We start from the raw sequence: 19925 nt of genomic DNA, 5'->3' as shown, positions 1-19925 counted from the left end.
ACCATTGTTAAAGGTCAATTATTTTCATGTTGCTGCTGACATTTAAACATGTCCTCTTAAACCAGGGCACTTTATTTCACATGTTGTTCTTCTGTGATTGTGTTGGATGAATAATTGAGCATAGCTAAATGTTTTTTAGAAGAAGATTGAGATTATATTCGACTTTTCTCATATTATTTTCAAGGCTTTTTCTTTTTTCTCATTTCAAAATTCCTCTTGAATTGGGATCCTATTATGCAAAACCTACTTTTGTAACTTGTTGGTACCTGTTTTTTTGTATTTGGGATACCCATGAGACCCGAAATGGATATTTCCATTTTTGGGTTAGTTTATGGGCCTAACGATATTGATATGACTTTTGGTCCATATTGCCCAGTCTTAAACTCGTGTTACCGACAATGCTGGCACACTTTAGGGATGTTCTGTGTTTATTTGAGCGTTACAGGAGGCCTTAAAGACCTACTGAAAGGCCTACTGAAACCCACTACTACCGACCACGCAGTCTGATAGTTTATACATCAATGATGAAATCTTAACATTGCAACACATACCAATACGGCCGGGTTAACTTATAAAGTGCAATTTTAAATTTCCTGCGAAACTTCCGGTTGAAAACGTCTATGTATGATGACGTTTGCGCGTGACGTCGATGGTTGAAGCGGAAGTATTGGGACACATTGTATCACAATACAAACAGCTCCGTTTTCATCGCAAAATTCCACAGTATTCTGGACATCAGTGTTTGTGAATCTTTTGCAATTTGTTTAATGAACAATGAAGACTGCAAAGAAGAAAGCTGTGGGTGGGATCGGTGTATTAGCGGCTGGCTGCAGCAGCACAACCAGGAGGACTTTGAGGATAGCAGACGCGCTATCCGACGCTAGCCGCATCGATGATCGGGTGAAGTCCTTCGTCGCGCCGTCGATCGCTGGAACGCAGGTGAGCACGGGTGTTGATGAGCAGATGAGGGCTGGCGTAGGTGGAGCGCTAATGTTTTTATCATAGCTCTGACGAGGTCCCGTAGCTAAGTTAGCTTCAATGGCGTCGTTAGCAACAGCATTGCTAGGCTTCGACAGGCGGCACAGCATTAACCGTGTAGTTACAGGTCCAGTGTTTGGTTCGGTGTCTCCTGATAGTAGTATTGTTGATCTTCTGTCTATCCTTCCAGTCAGGGGCTTATTTCTTTTGTTTCTATCTGCATTTCAGCACGATGCTATCACATTAGCTCCGTAGCTAAAGTGCTTCACCGATGTATTGTCGTGGAGATAAAAGTCACTGTGAATGTCCATTTCGCGTTCTCGACTCTCATTTTCAAGAGGATATAGTATCCGAGGTGGTTTAAAATACAAATCCGTGATCCACAATAGAAAAAGGAGAGAGTGTGGAATCCAATGAGCCAGCTTGTACCTAAGTTACGGTCAGAGCAAAAAAAGATGCGTCCTGCACTGCACTTTAATCCTTCACTCTCACTTTCCTCATCCACTAAGCTTTCATCCTCGCTCAAATTAATGGGGTAATCGTCGCTTTCTCGGTCCGAATCGCTTTCGCTGCTGGTGTAAACAATGTGCAAATGTGAGGAGCCCTTCAACCTGTGACGTCACGCTACTTCCGGTACAGGCAAGGCTTTTTTTTATCAGCGACCAAAAGTTGCGAACTTTATCGTCGATGTTCTCTACTAAATCCTTTCAGCAAAAATATGGCAATATCGCGAAATGATCAAGTATGACACATAGAATGGATCTGCTATCCCCGTTTAAATAAAAAAAATTCATTTCAGTAGGCCTTTAAGATGGCATTGTGTTTAAATGTAGAGTGCACATGTGTCAATAATAAAATTGTGATATTTAAGACATTTCATATTGACACAAATGTTTTTCTGTTGTCCAAAAAATTTTCTGTGCAACTATTTTTTTTCATTTAGTAGCAATCTATTGTATGAATACACGCACTATTGACTAGTATTTCACCAAAAATTTGGCCACCGAAAAAAGACTTTGATCACAGAAACAGCACCGCGAAACAGGATGTCTTGATGACTTAAGGCAAGACGCACGTAATTGTCTGAAGCGAAGACAGCGTATCTTTGATGTAGCCGTACTCTAATATGTCCAAGCTACCCCCGCAGAAAGCGAAGTAAGATGTGCAGCGCCAACACTGCAAAAACTGAAATCTAAGTAAGAAATGAAATATCTCAAGTAAGGGTGATATTTGCTTATTTTCTGTCTGATAAGATAATACTTCTCACTAAGCAGATTTTATGTTAGAGTGTTTTACTTGTTTTAAGGGTTTTGGTCCTAAATGATCTCAGTAAGATATTACAGCTTGTTGCTGAGATTTGATGTAAAACATGCTTGAAACTAGAATATCAACTGTTGCAAAGCTGTGTCATGAACACTCACAAGTATAAAACTACTTTTTTAAAGTAATCATTTCTTATTACAAGCATGAAAAATAAAATCATGACTTTGACACAATTGTGTCTCATATAAAAACAGATGACAGCCAAATGGACTTTGCTGTTTTATTTTCAATGAAACAATAGAAAATACGTACTCGTATAGTAGTACACTTGTTATTAGTGAGAATATACTTATTTTAAAAGGTATTTTTGGGTTCATCGAGGTTAGCTAATTTTACTTGTTTTGGAAAGTCTTGACAAGCCACATTTTCTTATTCTATCGGCAGATAACTTTGCTTAGTTCAAATAAAATACCCCTAATTTTTGTAATTTTTTTTTTCTTGTTTTTGAACAGACTTTTTGCAGTGAAGCAAGTGTGACGTCAGGCTTGTTGCAGCTCTCGCTGTTCGGGCCGGACATTGAGCAACAAAAGTAAAGAGTCTCCAAACACGTGTGATGTCTCTAAAAACACCAGGAAAGATAATAGATTTGTTGCTAGTCATTTTTAATACATAAAAAGTCACTAAAAGAATTGGAAAAGTCTCTAGAAACTTGAAAAACTCTCAACAAAGTAAGTAGGACAATAAGTAGCAACAATTGAAAAATAGAGCAAAATTATACAATATAAGAAGAAATATGTTAGTTAATAATAGCACAAATTAGATTTTTAATGTATGTATAATATTTTTAAGAGTTTTAAAAAAATGATATGCATCAACGCCAATTATGCAAATATATGATGATGTCATACTGACCACGCCTCCCCTCGCCCCCTTCGCCATAGTTTTGTTGGCGATCTGGGGGAAACACTGCTTAAGAAAACTACAATCATCTCTTTAAAGACACATTACTAATCTGATATTTTTACTGGTGCACTTGATGTGGGGATTAGGGTTTTGAAGAAACTGTTGTGTAATCTGACATGCCAGATGTTTTGTTGTACAAATCCATCCATCCATCCATTTTCTATTGCTTGTTCCTCTCAGGTTCACGGGGGGTGCTGGAGCCTATCCCAGCTGCACTCGGGCGGAATGCGGGGTACACTCTGGACTGGACAATTTGCTACCTCATCGCAGGGCCAACACAGATAAACAGACAAGCATTCACACACTCTGGCTAATTTAGTGTTGCCAATCAGCCTATCTCCAGGTAAAAGTCTTTCTAGAGACAAAATATAGAGGCCAACAATTAGGTCAATAGGTAAAAGGTATAAACATTGAACTTGGGATGTCCTGATCAACATTTTTGGCCTCTGATCTCACTCTGATTTTTTGGCCTCAGATCCGATCTGATTTTGAGTCCCGATTCAATACCTTGACAATCGATAATAGAACTGCAAATGTTTTATAGCAAGTAACTAAAATAAACACAACACATGTTAACACAAATTTTGAATGTGATAGTGTTGTTGTACATCAGATGATGTATTAAATTTATCTGGTATTGAAAGCTACATAAATAGTTTTATTTTTTTCTTACAAAATAACTAAACAAAAGCGAAAACTACGATTGGCTCCCATTTAAATCTTTTGGGTTTTGCCCTTAAAGTCTTTCTATATCTGGAAACTTACTTCCAGAGTTTGTAAACAATAACAAAAACGATCCTAAAAATTATTTTGTCATAATAAGAACAATAAAAATAAAAATATAGATGTACCGTATTTTTCGGAGTATAAGTCGCACCGGCCGGAAATGCATAATAAAGAAGGAAAAAAACTTATATAAGTCGCACTGGAGTGAGTATAAGTCGCATTTTTTGCAGAAATGTATTTGATAAAACGCAACACCAAGAATAGACATTTGAAGGGCAATTTAAAATAAATAAAGAATAGTGAACAACAGGCTGAATAAGTGTACGTTATATGAGGCATAAATAACCAACTGAGAACGTGCCTGGTATGTTAACGTAACATATTATGGTAAGAGTCATTCAAATAACTATAACATATAGAACATGCTATACGTTTACCAAACAATCTGTCACTCCTAATCGCTAAATCCCATGAAATCTTATACGTCTAGTCTCTTACGTGAATGAGCTAAATAATATTATTTGATATTTTACGCTAATGTGTTAATAATTTCACACATAAGTCGCTCCTGAGTATAAGTCGCACCCCCGGTCAAAATATGAAAAAAACTGCGACTTATAGTCCGAAAAATACGGTAATTATTTTAGTATATTTTATATACTTATACCAGGGGTCACCAACCTTTTTGAAACCAAGGGCTACTTCTTGGGTACTGATTAATGTGAAGGGCTACCAGTTTGATACACACTTAAATAAATTGCCAGAAGTAGCCAATTTGCTCAATTTACCTTTAACTCTATGTTATTATTAATAATTAATTATATTTATCTTTGTGGAAACACTGATCATCTTAATGATTTCTCACAATAAATATATATAGAAACAGATAAATATCAATATGCAACACTTTATTTTTATATTTTCTCTAAGTGCACATTTTTCAAATTGAACATTTTCAAATGATCACTTCTAAGACAGTCTTGTGAAATCACAATATCCCATTTTAACTAGCTAGCCACTAAAAATTTTTAACAAATCATGAATTACTTTGCACCATATTTGTACAAATAATAACTCATGTAAAATACAAAATTCAAATCTCAAATTTTTAAATAAATCATGTCACACTTTGAACTGGACACCAAATCTGTTTCTTTGTCAGTTAGTGAAGACCAAGTCTTTAAAATATTTTCTTGGATTTTCAAATTCTATTTGAGTTTTGTCTCTCTTAGAATTAAAAATGTCGGGCAAAGCGAGACCAGCTTGCTAGTAAATAAATAACATTTAAAAAATAGAGGCAGCTCACTGGTTAGTGCTGCTATTTGAGCTATTATTAGAACAGGCCAGCGGGCTACTCATCTGGTCCTTACGGGCTACCTGGTGCCCGCGGGCACCGCGTTGGTGACCCCTGACTTATACTATACTCGGTTACGTTAGTATCGACATCTGCATCAACCAGCCCTACATCATGTTGAAGCTTTAGTGCAGGGGTCGCCAACCCGTTGATCGACCAGTCGATCTTTGGAACCCTACCAGTCGATCGCGAAAATATTAGAAAAGTAAATATGTATTAATATGACATCAGTGACACCCCAAACTGGAGAATGACCAACAGACTTGCCAACAGGCTTGCATTTTAACCCCTGAACACGCCCACATGCCTCTGCCTCTCTCTCTTCAGGCTCTTGACACCGCGGCCAGACGCCCCATGCACAAATGTAGCACAAACGAACGGGACAATTTGAAAATATTTGGGTAAAGGGTAGGGCTGGATGACGTCACTAGTCAGAAAATGTATTTTAGAATAAATTAAAAACCGTAACGGCACAAACTAAATGTTTTATGGCAGAAACCAGCACAAACGAATGGCAGTGTTAATTTAATATTTGCAATTGTAGGGGGGCAACTTCACACATGTGTTAAAAAAGGCAAGAATTGGTCTAATCCTGTGATCTAAATAAATTGTAATAGTTGGTCAAGGAAACGATTATTTTCCAGTTCGGATAAAACTGCAGTTTCCCTTTCATCACATCTAAGATGCACCTTTATCTCTTCAAAGGATGCTGAATGGCCCAAAAGTGTTGGCTGATTATGCCTGTACGCCTCACAAGATCAGTGTGAGTGTGCAGAAATGAATACAATTATCAATCTGTGTCATTCTAAATTCAGTTTAGCTACAGTAAGGTGTGAGAAGACGTGTAAGCCACGCAATCAAGGAAGTGACGGTGGAAAGTATTTCTCTATATTTCACATGCAGACCGCAATCGGCATTACAAAATAGCCATGTGATGTTGTGAAATTTAAGTAAGACACACAAGTACTTCAGGGTACTATTGTGTGTCACTAATTAAGCAGGTAGATCAAGAGTAGGCACCTTAAAGGGTAAAGTATCCACAAGGGAGGCACTACGATTAGCCAATGTTTTGTATTGCAATATAAAAAGTATTCGATGACTTCCTGTAAAACTCACTGTATAAGCTGACTCAGCAACTCAATTATTAATGAAAACTGATATTGGCCTGGACTCACCCTCTGTGAGCTGCTGATGGAGTTTATTTAGGGAATTTAAAAGATGTTTGCAGGCTCTTCCGGGCAATATTTTCCACGTCAAAGCCTTCTTGTCTTCTTTCCTGCAAGCACACCACATGGTTTTCATTACATGGGAGGACTGGGTTGTGAAATGGTACTAAAGAGGGAGGAAGATGCTCATATCAGGACAGACAACTTAATCGCTCAATGAGACAACCTTTGAAGATCATTGGTACACACAGTTGATTTAGTGGAAACATTTTTTACATTCCGGCTTTTAGCATTACATAAGGGAGGACCTTATTGATAACCTAGACACTTAGACACTTATGTGTGTGTCTGTTTTACAAGTTATGTTGGGAAAGCTTGCAGTCACTCACTGGGAAATTGTGTTGGTGTCCAGATCCACGCAGCTGATATCAGCTGGGGGCACGTACAGATCAAAATACCGAGAATCTACCCCCACAATGAAAGGACAAGGTGCACTGAGTACACCCGCCAGGGCAAGGGGGCACAGAGGGATGTATGGGCATGGCCAGTGGAAGGGGAAAATCATCTGAAAGGAGGAAACATTGTCATCGGTCATTTATGTCAACATTGTGTCCCTACTTGGAGAGCCAGGTGCAGCCAAAAGACAAAACAGACTTACAGACACAAGCGCCTCTGTAACACTGGTGAGTACTGCAGGGCGCAGAGAGTGAACCAAGATCTTGTGCTCAGTGACGGCCAACACCAGCAGAGTGGCTGCATTTTTCGGGCCTAGATTTAATAGTAATGTAGAGAGGCTCCCACCACTTAGAGGACAAAAACACAGAATCAGATCAGGAAAGTGAGCGTAAACACTGCAAAAACTAAAATCTAAGTAAGATTAAATATCTCAAATAAGGGTGATATTTGCTTATTTTCTGTCTAATAAGATAATTCTTCTCGCAAAACAGATTTTATGTTAGAGTGTTTTACTTGTTTTAAGGGTTTTGGTCCTAAATGATCTCAGTAAGATATTACAGCTTGTTGCTGAGATTTGATGACCTATATTGAGTAAAACATGCTTGAAACTAGAATATCAACTGTTGCAAAGCTGTGTCATCAACACTCACAAGTATAAAACTACTTTTTTAAAGTAATCATTTCTTATTTCAAGCATGAACAAAAAAAATCATGAATTTGACACAATTGTGTCTCATAATTAAAACAGATGACAGCCAAATGGACTTTGCTGTTTTATTTTCAATGAAACAATAGAAAACACGTACTCATATAGTAGTACAGTTGGCACAGTACAGTAAACGGACAGTTAATATTTAAACATTTGACATTTCAAACAATTTGAACATAAATAGTTCATGCACATTCAGATAAATTCCTCAAAATTACAATTAAAAAATTTTGGGCCGGGGGCCGGGCTGTATATATGCGCACTAATTGACTGAAAGAGCACGCACTTGGCGCTATGATGTCATGTTATCGATGGAAAAATGCATTTTTAGACAATATAATTTGCCTGAGCGGCTAGGAGACCCCGAGAGTAACAAGCGGTTGCCTTGTTGCCTTCCATTAAGAACAATAAATTAGTTTTTAGTATACGTTTGCTGGTTTCAAGAAATGTAATGCCGAGCGCATATCATTATGTCAAGATAATGGCACTAGCATTTACTTCATTTAAGAATATTTTTCAACATATTGAGCAAAAACGTCTCTTTTTTTTTTCTACCAAGAAAAGTGCACTTGTTATTAGTGAGAATATACTTATTTTAAGCTATTTTGGGGTTCATTGAGGTTAGCTAATTTTACTTGTTTTGGACAGTCTTGACAAGCCACATGTTCTTGTTCTATTGGCAGATAATTTTGCTTAGTTCAAATAAAATACCCCTCATTTTTGTATTTTTTTTTCTTGTTTTTGAACACTGACTTTTTGCAGTGTACCGTCTCCTGGATTGTGATGTGATCATTCGTGTACCTGAGTGGAAGTGGAGAGGACACTGGTTGGCTCAGTATCAGGCTGTCATGTGGAGAGAGCTTTAAAAAAACAAAACAGAATGTTAGAACACAGTCAACACATTGCAAGTTCTCATTAGCGTTAACATGAAATTCAGACCTGCACAAGGATGCGTGGCCTCTGGATAGAGGGGAATGGCACATTTTGCATGAAGTGGGAGATGTGCCTACAACAAAAAACATAAATCAATCCGTTAAAAGGGAAAAATCAACAGCTTTCTAGATAGATGTGTAAATATGGCTTACGTTTCAATGGGCAGGGCGTGTGGTCCAGATATGGAGTAACGGTAGAGAAAAGTTAGGAAGCTCCTAAAGGACTGGAAGAAAGGCCAGTGGGAAAGGAGACAGATGCTCTTGTTGCTGTAAACACTCCTGGTCCCGCCGGGTCCGAGATCAGAGCTAAGCAGGCCGAGCTGTGACAGCTGATGCTCCGACAGATTCTCCTCTGAGTAAGGCTCATAAAACTGGATCGCTGCTCCGTACACCTGCACACCAAACACACCGATATGTTGAGCCCTGCTTACTGATGATAACTTTACAAGATTAAAGGCCTACTGAAACCCACTACTACCGACCACACAGTCTGAGTTTATATATCAATGATGAAATCTTAACATTGCAACACATGCCAAACTTCCGGTTGAAAACGTCTATGTATGATGACGTATGCGCGTGACGTCAATGGTTGAAACGGAAGTATTCGGACACATTGTATTCAATACAAAAAGCTCTGTTTTCATCGCAAAATTCCACAGTATTCTGGACATCTGTGTTGGTGAATCTTTTGCAATTTGTTTAATGAACAATGGAGACTGCAAAGAAGAAAGCTGTAGGTGGGATCGGTGTATTAGCGGCTGGCTGCAGCAACACAGCCAGGAGGACTTTGACTTGGATAGCAGACGCGCTATCCGACGCTAGCCGCCGACCGCATCGATGATCAGGTGAGGTCTTTCGTCGCTCCATTGATCGCTGGAACGCAGGTGAGCACGGGTGTTGATGAGCAGATGAGGGCTGGCTGGCGTAGGTGGATAGCTAATGTTTTTAGCATAGCTCTGTGAGGTCCCGTTGCTAAGTTAGCTTCAATGGCGTCGTTAGCAACAGCATTGTTAAGCTTCGCCAGGCTGGAAAGCATTAACCGTGTAGTTACGTGTCCATGGTTTAATAGTATTGTTGATTTTCTGTCTATCCTTCCAGTCAGGGGTTTATTTCTTGTGTTTCTATCTGCAGTTAAGCCCGATGCTATCAAGTTAGCTCCGTAGCTAAAGTGCTTCGCCGATGTATTGTCGTGGAGATAAAAGTCACTGTGAATGTCCATTTCGTGTTCTCGACTCTCATTTTCAAGAGGATATAGTATCCGAGGTGGTTTAAAACAGTGGTCCCCAACCTTTTTGTATCTGTGGACCGGTCAACGCTTGAAAATTGTCCCACGGACCGGGGGGGGAGTATAAAGAAATACAATCATGTGTGCTTACGGACTCTATCCCTACAGACTGTATTGATCTATATTGATATATAATGTATATATTGTGTTTTTTATGTTGATTTAATTAAAAAAATAAAACTTTTTTTTTTTTTTTTTTTATTTCTTGTGCAGCCCGGTACCAATCGGTGGTTGGGGACCACTGGTTTAAAATACAAATCCGTGATTCACAATAGAAAAAGGAGAAAGTGTGGAATCCAATGAACCCTTGTACCTAAGTTACGGTCAGAGCGAAAAAAGATATGCCCTGCACTGCACTCTAGTCCTTCACTCTCACATTCCTCATCCACAAATCTTTCATCCTCGCTCAAATTAATGGGGTAATCGTCGCTTTCTCGGTCCGAATCGCTCTCGCTGCTGGTGTAAACAATGGGGAAATGTGAGGAGCCCTTCAACCTGCGACGTCACGCTACTTCCGGTACAGGCAAGGCTTTTTTTATCAGCGACCAAAAGTTGCAAACTTTATCGTCGATGTTCTCTACTAAATCCTTTCAGCAAAAATATGGCAATATCGCGAAATGATCAAGTATGACACATAGAATGGATCTGCTATCCCCGTTTGAATAAAAAAAAAATCATTTCAGTAGGCCTTTAATATTAGTACTGAGACCACTTTTACGAGGATAATCCAAGTGTGTCAAAACGACGTTCTATTTCTAAACCACCTATTTTTAAACAGCTGATATACTGCCTGGTCTTTTGTTCTTTCTCGCAAATAAATTAAAAGGGTTCCAGGCATGAGACACCAGAGGGACCTGCAGCGTGCACAATGGTGGTACCAGGCAAGATAGAGTGAGCACTGAGGCGATGCAATGAGCTATCCATTATTCACAAGATGAGCTGCAAAATTTCCTCTTATGCCGCAATGCTCTCAAAGTCAAAACAACCTTTTAGTATTCCAAACACAGCCCTTAGAACATTTGGATTACAGTCAGAGCTGAGACATAATGTTTAGGACTGTAGTTTTCTTAGAAATAATATTGCTGTTGATGAACAAAACAATCCACAAGAGACATAACAGTGTTGGATGTGTGATTGTGGTAGAATTTGTGCAATTCACATCATGGTTGTGGTGTTACCTTTTCTCCTGAAGCCCCTGTCAGTACAAATGTTGAAAAAACAGGAAGGGCATGTTTGGTGTGTACAGGCCAGCACTCAATTGTTGCCCCCATGGGCAGGCAGAACATAGGCACCGACTCAGGCAGTGGGAAGGATTCATGGTCCTCTTCGGGGTACCGGCACATCAAACCTGTAGAAATACACACATTTATATCTAGCAGTTCCTAAGAGGCCAAATTAAATGGCGGTCTACATTTTACTGTACCTGCTTTGCATGCAATAGTGTTTGCTTTTGCCAAAGACTTCTTATAACACAGGTAGACAGATGATCCCCACTAAAAAATGACAAAAGAGTTCATTGCAAACTTGACTTTTATATAGAGCGTAAAGATGAAACATGATTTTCCCACCATGCTGCTGTTGAGGTTCTTGTCCACCTTGCAGAAGGTGTGAGGAGGCGTCTCCCCCTTCCCGGGGACAATGACACAGACATCAGTGACGGCTAGTGAGGTGTGGAGCTGGCTCTTTGGAGCGCGACGATAGGTGATGTAAATGCGCTGAGACGATGAGCTGCTGATGTTAGCAGGACGACCTGAGGGTGTGGTCTGGACGATGTGACATCCAGGTTTCAGCTTTTCTTTCCACTCATACAACACCCTGAAAATAGGTGAAAATATATGTGTTGTCAATCTTACAAAACTGGAGCACGTTTCGTTTTTGTCTATGATTTGCTTATGCACACGGGTCTTGGGTAGGGATGCAACGATTAACCGGTTTTACTAACTGCGACTAAAAATGTCACGGTTATGCTGATATGTTTGACTACGTTTACATTGCAGGACAAAGTGGACCAAATCTGAAAGGATCAGATTGGAAGCACTTCGGAGCATAAATAAAATCGGATAAAAAAAATATCAGATATGTTACTTGAGAGTAACAAAAAAATCTGATTTAGTGTTTAGTGTAAACAAGGACATTTTCAGTACATCTTGCATCGAACCAAAACAAAATTACACCAGCAGCGCACACATTTTTACACACCTGTCGAGAGACATGACAGTATGCTACATTCGTGTAAATGTTGAGTTGAATATAAAAGTGTCACTTCAGTAATTTAGCATTAAGTCAGTTAGTGTAAACAAACAGCAGTAGGTATGTACTCCTGTCAAGGGCTTCATTCAGTGACAATTTATCATTAGAGATTGATTATTTTCTATCTGAGTTGAATAAACTATAGGCATTGCAGTGTTTCCCATAAACTGCCAAGATACCTGTGGCGTGGGGGCGTGGCTATGGGCGTGGTCACCATGACATCATCGAGTAATTTGCATAATTTACTAAAATGATTTGATTTTCTCTAAAAAGGCTCAAAAAATGTATACTTACTAATTAATAATAACAGTTTTGTTTTAAACGTCCATCCATCCATCCATTTTACAATATAATTACAACACTTTATGTACATATTTATATACAGATTTGAACAATAAGTTATTCACTGAAATATATTTATTAATTGTGGTTCTTAAAAAAAATATATCTTATAAAATATAAAAGCTAAAATGTCTCAAAGCTCTGCCCCTTTAATTAGTGCATACTAAATAATTTAACTTTAGCCTACTACTACAACCATATTATTTACCAGCAACATAAAGTGAAACAGAGGCAGAGGTGTCCTGCCACAGTCAGTAACAAATAAACAGAAAACAGTAGTGGTGGTAGATAGACACAGAGCTTCATCAAACATCTGATCCACTGAACAAAGAGCTCCAAAAATCTTGAACTTTAGACTGCCATCAGTTTTACTCCCTACACTTAACCATGTGTTTCCTACTGCCTGCAGACTTTGCACCCTTTGTTATATACACATGTTGTGTTTCTAATATAAATACATTTAATGAAGTCAAATACAAATAAGGCAACAAGAGAAGTATCCTACACTTCTCTTTTGTAAAGTAAATCTGAACAGCCGATATGGGCATCTACATCAACTATATGATTTGCCTGAGAAGCTGGACAGGACCAAAAAAAAAAAAAAAAAAAAAAAAAATTGTGGCGGACGTAATTCTTTCGTGGCGGGCCGCCACAAATAAATTAATGTGTGGGAAACCCTGCATTGTAGGTTAATAAGGCAAGTGTAAAATACTAACCATAACACTGTATAATAATAACACGTGTGCATTCCAGTTATTATTAACACAGCATGAAATAGATGATTAAAATTAATAGATAAGCATGGATGCCAGTTGATGACAAGAACACTTGAGTGATTGTACACATTTTTTGTTGTGAAATAAACTAATGTATGATAATTGTTGTAATCCTAAAACCGTAATTATTAATCAGACTATAATCGTACAGTCAAAATCTATAATCGTTGCATCCCTTGTCTTAGGACAAACCTCTAAAATCAAGAGTTGGGCTAAAACTCAAAGTTTTCCCAAAATTACTACAAGATCCATTAAAGATGAATTTGGTCAGTAAAAACTAAAAAGCCCTGACCTAAACCACTTCAAACACCTTTGGAATAAACGAGAAATACTTTAAACAGTTGTTTTCTGGATGAATATGTAAAACAGGGACAAACTCCATATTTTCATTCATTGATTTTCAGTTTCTACAACTTCCCGAACATTTACACAATCAATTGCTTTAAATGAGTTTAAGAGCAGATTAATGCGACCCAAGGCAGAGAAGCGATTAGTGACGCTGGTGTGTAAAGGGTCAGTGACTAAGGATTAGTGCTTACCCAAGATCTGTCAGTGGAGGCTTATCTCGGCCTCGTTTGAAGCACAGGAATATCTGTGGGCCCCTGATGCTGGCTCCATTGAGCTCTGCAGACAATCCTGAGGGAGTGCTTTCGACACAGGTGAAGCCAGAGGGTACCTCTTCGCCCAGGGAGCGGATCACAACGGCAACATCCGTGATTGGCGCTTTGGGTTTGACAGATTTGGGACTGGTATCATCAAAGTGCAGCTCCTCCTCCAAAAGTTTGGACGAGTCAGTGAGGCCAGCAACCACAAAGTAGTCGGCTACACGAGGTGCTTTATCCTCCATCATTTCCCATTCCCAAAGTGAAGGCTGGAAACAGAGAAGAGAGGGAATCAAAAGAGCTTCAATGAATTTTAATGACTCTGCTGGATGCAGCCTAAAAGAGGAAAAGCTTGAGCGTAATATCTGCTTCAAAAATGTGTGCAGTGACAGCATGGATAATGTACAACAGACATAGCCTAACATACCTTATACCTTACTTGGGGAATAACCAGCTATAATGAGAGCATCTGGAAACACTTACACTCCTGTCTGCTGAATCTACATATTTCACAAAGAAATATGGGAAACCTCGAGACCAGTGACCCTACTCTATGCCGTGACTGATTATGTAATACAAAACATATGCTTTTGTTGAGAATAAAAAACACGGATAGAATAGAAACATGACTCGAGAGAAAAAAGAATGTGCAGCATATATATATATATATATATATATATATATATATATATATATATATATATACATATATATATATATATATATATATATATATATATATATATATATATATATATATATATATATATATATATATATATATACACATACATACATACATACATATATATACATATATATATTTTGCATTATTTCTCTCTTCATCAATCAATCAATCAATGTTTATTTATATAGCCCTAAATCACAAGTGTCTCAAAGGGCTGTACAAGCCACAACGACATCCTCGGTACAGAGCCCACATACGGGCAAGGAAAAACTCACCCCAGTGGGACGTCGGTGAATGACTATGAGAAACCTTGGAGAGGACCGCATATGTGGGTAACCCCCCCCCCCTCTAGGGGAGACCGAAAGCAACGGATGTCGAGTGGGTTAGATAAAGAAGGTTGTTTGCAACCTGTACATGGATGCCTTGAGGGCTGTGGTAAGAATTATAACTCACCATTTTACTTCTTTAAGCACTTAAACTACACAAAACTACAAATCGACAGATGCAACTTGAGTAATTAAAGGCCTACTGAAAGCCACTACTACCGACTACGCAGTCTGATAGTTTATATATCAATGATGAAATGTTAACATTGCAACACATGCCAATATGGCCGGGTTAACTTATAAAGTGCAATTTTAAATTTCCCGCGAAACTTCCGGTTGAAAACGTCTATGTATGATGACGTATGCGTGTGACGTCAATGGTTGAAACAGAAGTATTCGGACACCATTGTATCCAATACAAAAAGGTCTGTTTTCATCGCAAAATTCCACAGTATTCTGGACATCTGTGTTGGTGAATCTTTTGCAATTTGTTTAATGAACAATGAAAACTGCAAAGAAGAAAGCTGTAGGTGGGATCGGTGTATTAGCGGCTGGCTGCAGCAACACAACCAGGAGGACTTTGACTTGGATAGCAGACGCGCTATCCGACGCTAGCCGCCGACCGCATCGATGATCGGGTGAAGTCCTTCGTCGCTCCGTCGATCGCTGGAACGCAGGTGAGCACGGGTGTTGATGAGCAGATGAGGGCTGGCTGGCGTAGGTGGATAGCTAATGTTTTTAGCATAGCTCTGTGAGGTCCCGTAGCTAAGTTAGCTTCAATGGCGTCATTAGCAACAGCATTGTTAAGCTTCGCCAGGCTGGAAAGCATTAACCGTGTGGTTACATGTCCATGGTTTAATAGTATTGTTGATTTTCTGTCTATCCTTCCAGTCAGGGGTTTATTTCTTTTGTTTCTATCTGCAGTTAAGCCCGATGCTATCACGTTAGCTCCGTAGCTAAAGTGCTTCGCCGATGTATTGTCGTGGAGATAAAAGTCACTGTGAATGTCCATTTCCGTTCTCGACTCTCATTTTCAAGATGATATAGTATCCGAGTTAGTTTAAAATACAAATCCGTGATCCACAATAGAAAAAGGAGAAAGTGTGGAATCCAATGAGCCCTTGTACCTAAGTTATGGTCAGAGCGAAAAAAGATGTCACGCTACTTCCGGTACAGGCAAGGCTTTTTTATCAGCGACCAAAAGTTGCGAACTTTATCGTCAATGTTCTCTACTAAATCCTTTCAGCAAAAATATGGCAATATCGCAAAATGATCAAGTATGACACATAGAATGGACCTGCTATCCCCGTTTAAATAAGAATATTTCATTTCAGTAGGCCTTTAAAGAGGGCTGTTTGCAACCTGTACATGGATGCCTTTAGGGCTGTGGTAAGAATTATAACTCGCCATCTTCCTTCTTTAAGCACTTAAACTACACAAAACTACAAATCGACAGTTGTAACTTGACTAATTAAGTGCATCCCATATTTAATAGGATTAACAGCTACTATAAAAACCACATGTTAAAAGTATGATCTTTGCCACAAGTTTAGTGTTTCTAATATTGACAATGATGTCATTGCCGTGTCAGCCCCACATTGCATTTACATAATAAAGTGTAAAGCGTGAAATTAAAAGCAGCTACATTAGCACTTAGACACAGAATATTAGTAGACAGTGGAGCAGCTGGTTGCCTCACCTACAAAACAGACTACTGTATCTTTCTGTCGCACATGCTGTGACTAGTTCTCGGGCGAATCTCTTTTCAATAAACCAAAATAAAATTTATATTCCACTTATGGGAGCGCCTTTTCAACCACAAAATATCTTAAATTAAGGACTCCCTGCACACTGTAACTCTGCACTTGTTCAACGTAATATAGATGCCATAAGATACAACAGCCTCACTTCCAGCTCCTATAGTATGTCTATGTCAGTATGAAAGTAGCCAAACAGTGATGTGTTATTGTTGTTTCTGTATTTCCATGTGGTTCACTTGGTCTTTAAAGGCCTACTGAAATGATTTTTTTTCATTTAAACGGGGATAGCAGATCCATTCTATGTGTCATACTTGATCATTTCGCAATATTGCCATATTTTTGTGAAAGGATTTAGTAGAGAACATCGACGATAAAGTTCGCAACTTTTGGTCGCTGATAAAAAAAAGCCTTGCCTGTACCGGAAGTAGCGTGACATCACAGGTTGAAAGGCTCCCCCCCCCCACCCCCCCACCCCACCCCCCCTCCACACTCCTGATTGTAAATAATGTAAATAATTCAATGTGATTATCTTGTGTGATGACTGTATTATGATGATAGTATATATATGATAGTATATATCTGTATCATGAATCAATTTAAGTGGACCCCGACTTAAACAAGTTGAAAAACTTATTCGGGTGTTACCATTTAGTGGTCAATTGTACGGAATATGTACTTCACTGTGCAACCTACTAATAAAAGTCTCAATCAATCAATCAATTTCCCCATTGTTTACACCAGCAGCGAAAGCGATTCAGACCGAGAAAGCGACGATTACCCCATTAATTTGAGCGAGGATGAAAGATTTGTGGATGAGGAACGTGAGAGTGAAGGACTAGAGTGCAGTGCAGGAGGTATCTTTTTTCGCTCTGACCGTAACTTAGGTAAAAGGGCTCATTGGATTCCACACTTTCTCCTTTTTCTATTGTGGATCACGGATTTGTATTTTAAACTACCTCGGATACTATATCCTCTTGAAAATGAGAGTCGAGAACGCGAAATGGACATTCACAGTGACTTTTATCTCCACGACAATACATCGGTGAAGCACTTTAGCTACGGAGCTAACGTGACAGCATCGTGCTTAAATGCAGATAGAAACAAAAGAAATAAGCCCCTGACTGGAAGGATAGACAGAAGATCAACAATACTACTATCAGGAGACACCGAACCAAACACTGGACCTGTAACCACACGGTTAATGCTGTGCCGCCTGTCGAAGCCTAGCAATGCTGTTGCTAACGACGCCATTGAAGCTAACTTAGCTGCGGGACCTCGTCAGAGCTATGATAAAAACAATAGCGCTCCACCTACGCCAGCCCTCATCTGCTCATCAACACCCGTGCTCACCTGCGTTCCAGCGATCGACGGCGCGACGAAGGACTTCACCCGATCATCGATGCGGTCGGCGGCTAGCATCGGATAGCGCGTCTGCTATCCAACTCAAAGTCCTCCTGGTTGTGTTGCTGCAGCCAGCCGCTAATACACCGATCCCACCTACAGCTTTCTTCTTTGCAGTCTCCATTGTTCATTAAACAAATTGCAAAAGATTCACCAACACAGATGTCCAGAATACTGTGGAATTTTGCGATGAAAACAGAGCTGTTTGTATTGTGATACAATGTGTCCCAATACTTCCGTTTCAACCATTGACGTCACACGCATACGTCATCATACAAAGACGTTTTCAACCAGAAGTTCCCCGGGAAATTTAAAATTGCACTTTATAAGTTAACCCGGCCATATTGGCATGTGTTGCAATGTTAAGATTTCATCATTGATATATAAACTATCAGACTGCGTGGTCGGTAGTAGTGGCTTTCAGTAGGCCTTTAAAGTGTTATTGTCAGTGGTAATCTTCAATTTCCTGCAATTTGAAGATTAAAAGACAGAATAGTCAAAAGTAATTGCGACATGACGAAATATTTTACTGTAGCTCGCAATTATGCCACTAGTTTCGATCATGTATTCAAATAAACACTGTTGTTGTCGACAATAAACTGATCACTGCGTTAGACCAACAGATCACTGGAGGATGCTTGAGAAAGGTGGCCAGAAATAAATGAACCTTGGAATTTGAAGCATCATAACGCTTCATGGAATCAAGAGCACAGAACAGATGGTGTTTAAGTGTAAGTGATGGTGATAAATAGTCCCATCAGTCTTTTTTACTTAACTGCCAAGCTATCACACTAGTCATCAAGCACCACATGAATCAAGCGCCTCCACTAAACAGTAGCTGCAAATGTATTTATATACATTATACAATATGCACTGGGCATGCCATAAACAGTTCTAAAATGTAATCTACTGTATTTCTCGCCAAAGCAACATTAACAGTAGAACTCACAATGATGAGAACATTATCGAACACAAAAATATATTAAGGAAACTATATAATACGTTGTGATAAGACATTTTAATTACAGTTTAAATAAAAAAATTACATTTTTTTCCATTAAAGTTTTATACATGTTTTTATTTTGAATTGTATTATGAACATGCTTGGCCAATAAATCTAATTCTGATTCTGATTCGGCAAAAAGTGGAAGTGGGTGACATTCATTTACCCTCCGTCTTTTTATTCAGCGATTTTCTTTCACTGAAGCGGAAGCTAACTTCTCAAATCTCATATGTAATTTTTTGTTATGAGTCAGTCCAGCCATCACAGTTAGTAATGCCACTGGAGACATCATGTTCCCAACATTTCAACTGGGAGAGAACTTAAAAGGAACCAAAACTCACGACACTCCATGAAGTCTCATAACTACATATAGCTATATAATATAATGAGATATAATAAGTTATTAATCGAGGGATCGGAATTCAAATCTTGGTTGCTTGTGCTTGAAATATGAGCTCAGGTAAAAATTGTATTCAGAATGTAAGTCTGACTGAGCAACACTTAAACTGTTAGTAAAGAACTTAAGCAATGTCAGTTTAAGATCCAGTACTAGCTTATAAATAACTATAGTGTCTACTGTCTGGTATAATGTATTTCTGAATTCCTTATAAAATAAGTTACAGCTTCCATTGAGTTCCTTTGACCTATGGTTCCATTGTGTAATTGTAAGCACTCTGGACTCTGAATGTTGAGTTCTCTTGAAATATGACCGCAGGCAAAAGATCACTTAAAAAATGTCGATGACCACACAACACCCAAATGTTCAGTAAAGAAGGAAGTCAAGCCATGTCAGTTCAAGAAACCATACAACACTTTGATGTTTCAATGGTATATGGACAATTATAGTGTCTGACAGTATTTATTCCTGAAGTCCTTATAGAATAAGTCACAGTTGTACAACATATTTAGCTCCAGCAAGCTATAAAGGGTTCCATAGTGTAA

At 38.8% G+C, this 19925-nt stretch overlaps 1 protein-coding gene across 5 annotated transcripts in view; it reads right to left on the bottom strand.

Annotated features, from left to right (window-relative positions):
* dennd4a (DENN/MADD domain containing 4A) overlaps positions 1-19925 on the bottom strand; it is an 89672-nt gene that overhangs the window by 55907 nt on the left and 13840 nt on the right. For all 5 annotated transcript variants that reach the window (XM_062061110.1, XM_062061108.1, XM_062061112.1 and 2 more), the window contains exons 2-11: positions 13743-14074; positions 11404-11650; positions 11259-11328; positions 11014-11183; positions 8701-8939; positions 8555-8621; positions 8417-8475; positions 7109-7253; positions 6840-7015; positions 6460-6560 (exon numbers count right to left, since the gene is read on the bottom strand). In XM_062061110.1, coding sequence (XP_061917094.1) covers positions 6460-6560; positions 6840-7015; positions 7109-7253; positions 8417-8475; positions 8555-8621; positions 8701-8939; positions 11014-11183; positions 11259-11328; positions 11404-11650; positions 13743-14053 — 1585 coding nt within the window. In that variant the 5' untranslated portion in view covers positions 14054-14074. The remainder of the gene's footprint in view (positions 1-6459; positions 6561-6839; positions 7016-7108; positions 7254-8416; positions 8476-8554; positions 8622-8700; positions 8940-11013; positions 11184-11258; positions 11329-11403; positions 11651-13742; positions 14075-19925) is intronic.

Source organism: Entelurus aequoreus, linkage group LG10 (assembly GCF_033978785.1).
Source record: "Entelurus aequoreus isolate RoL-2023_Sb linkage group LG10, RoL_Eaeq_v1.1, whole genome shotgun sequence".
NCBI classification, from domain to species: Eukaryota; Metazoa; Chordata; class Actinopteri; order Syngnathiformes; family Syngnathidae; genus Entelurus; species Entelurus aequoreus.
The sequence above is the reverse complement of the archived record's forward strand: the minus strand, read 5'-3'. Positions and strand labels throughout refer to the sequence as shown.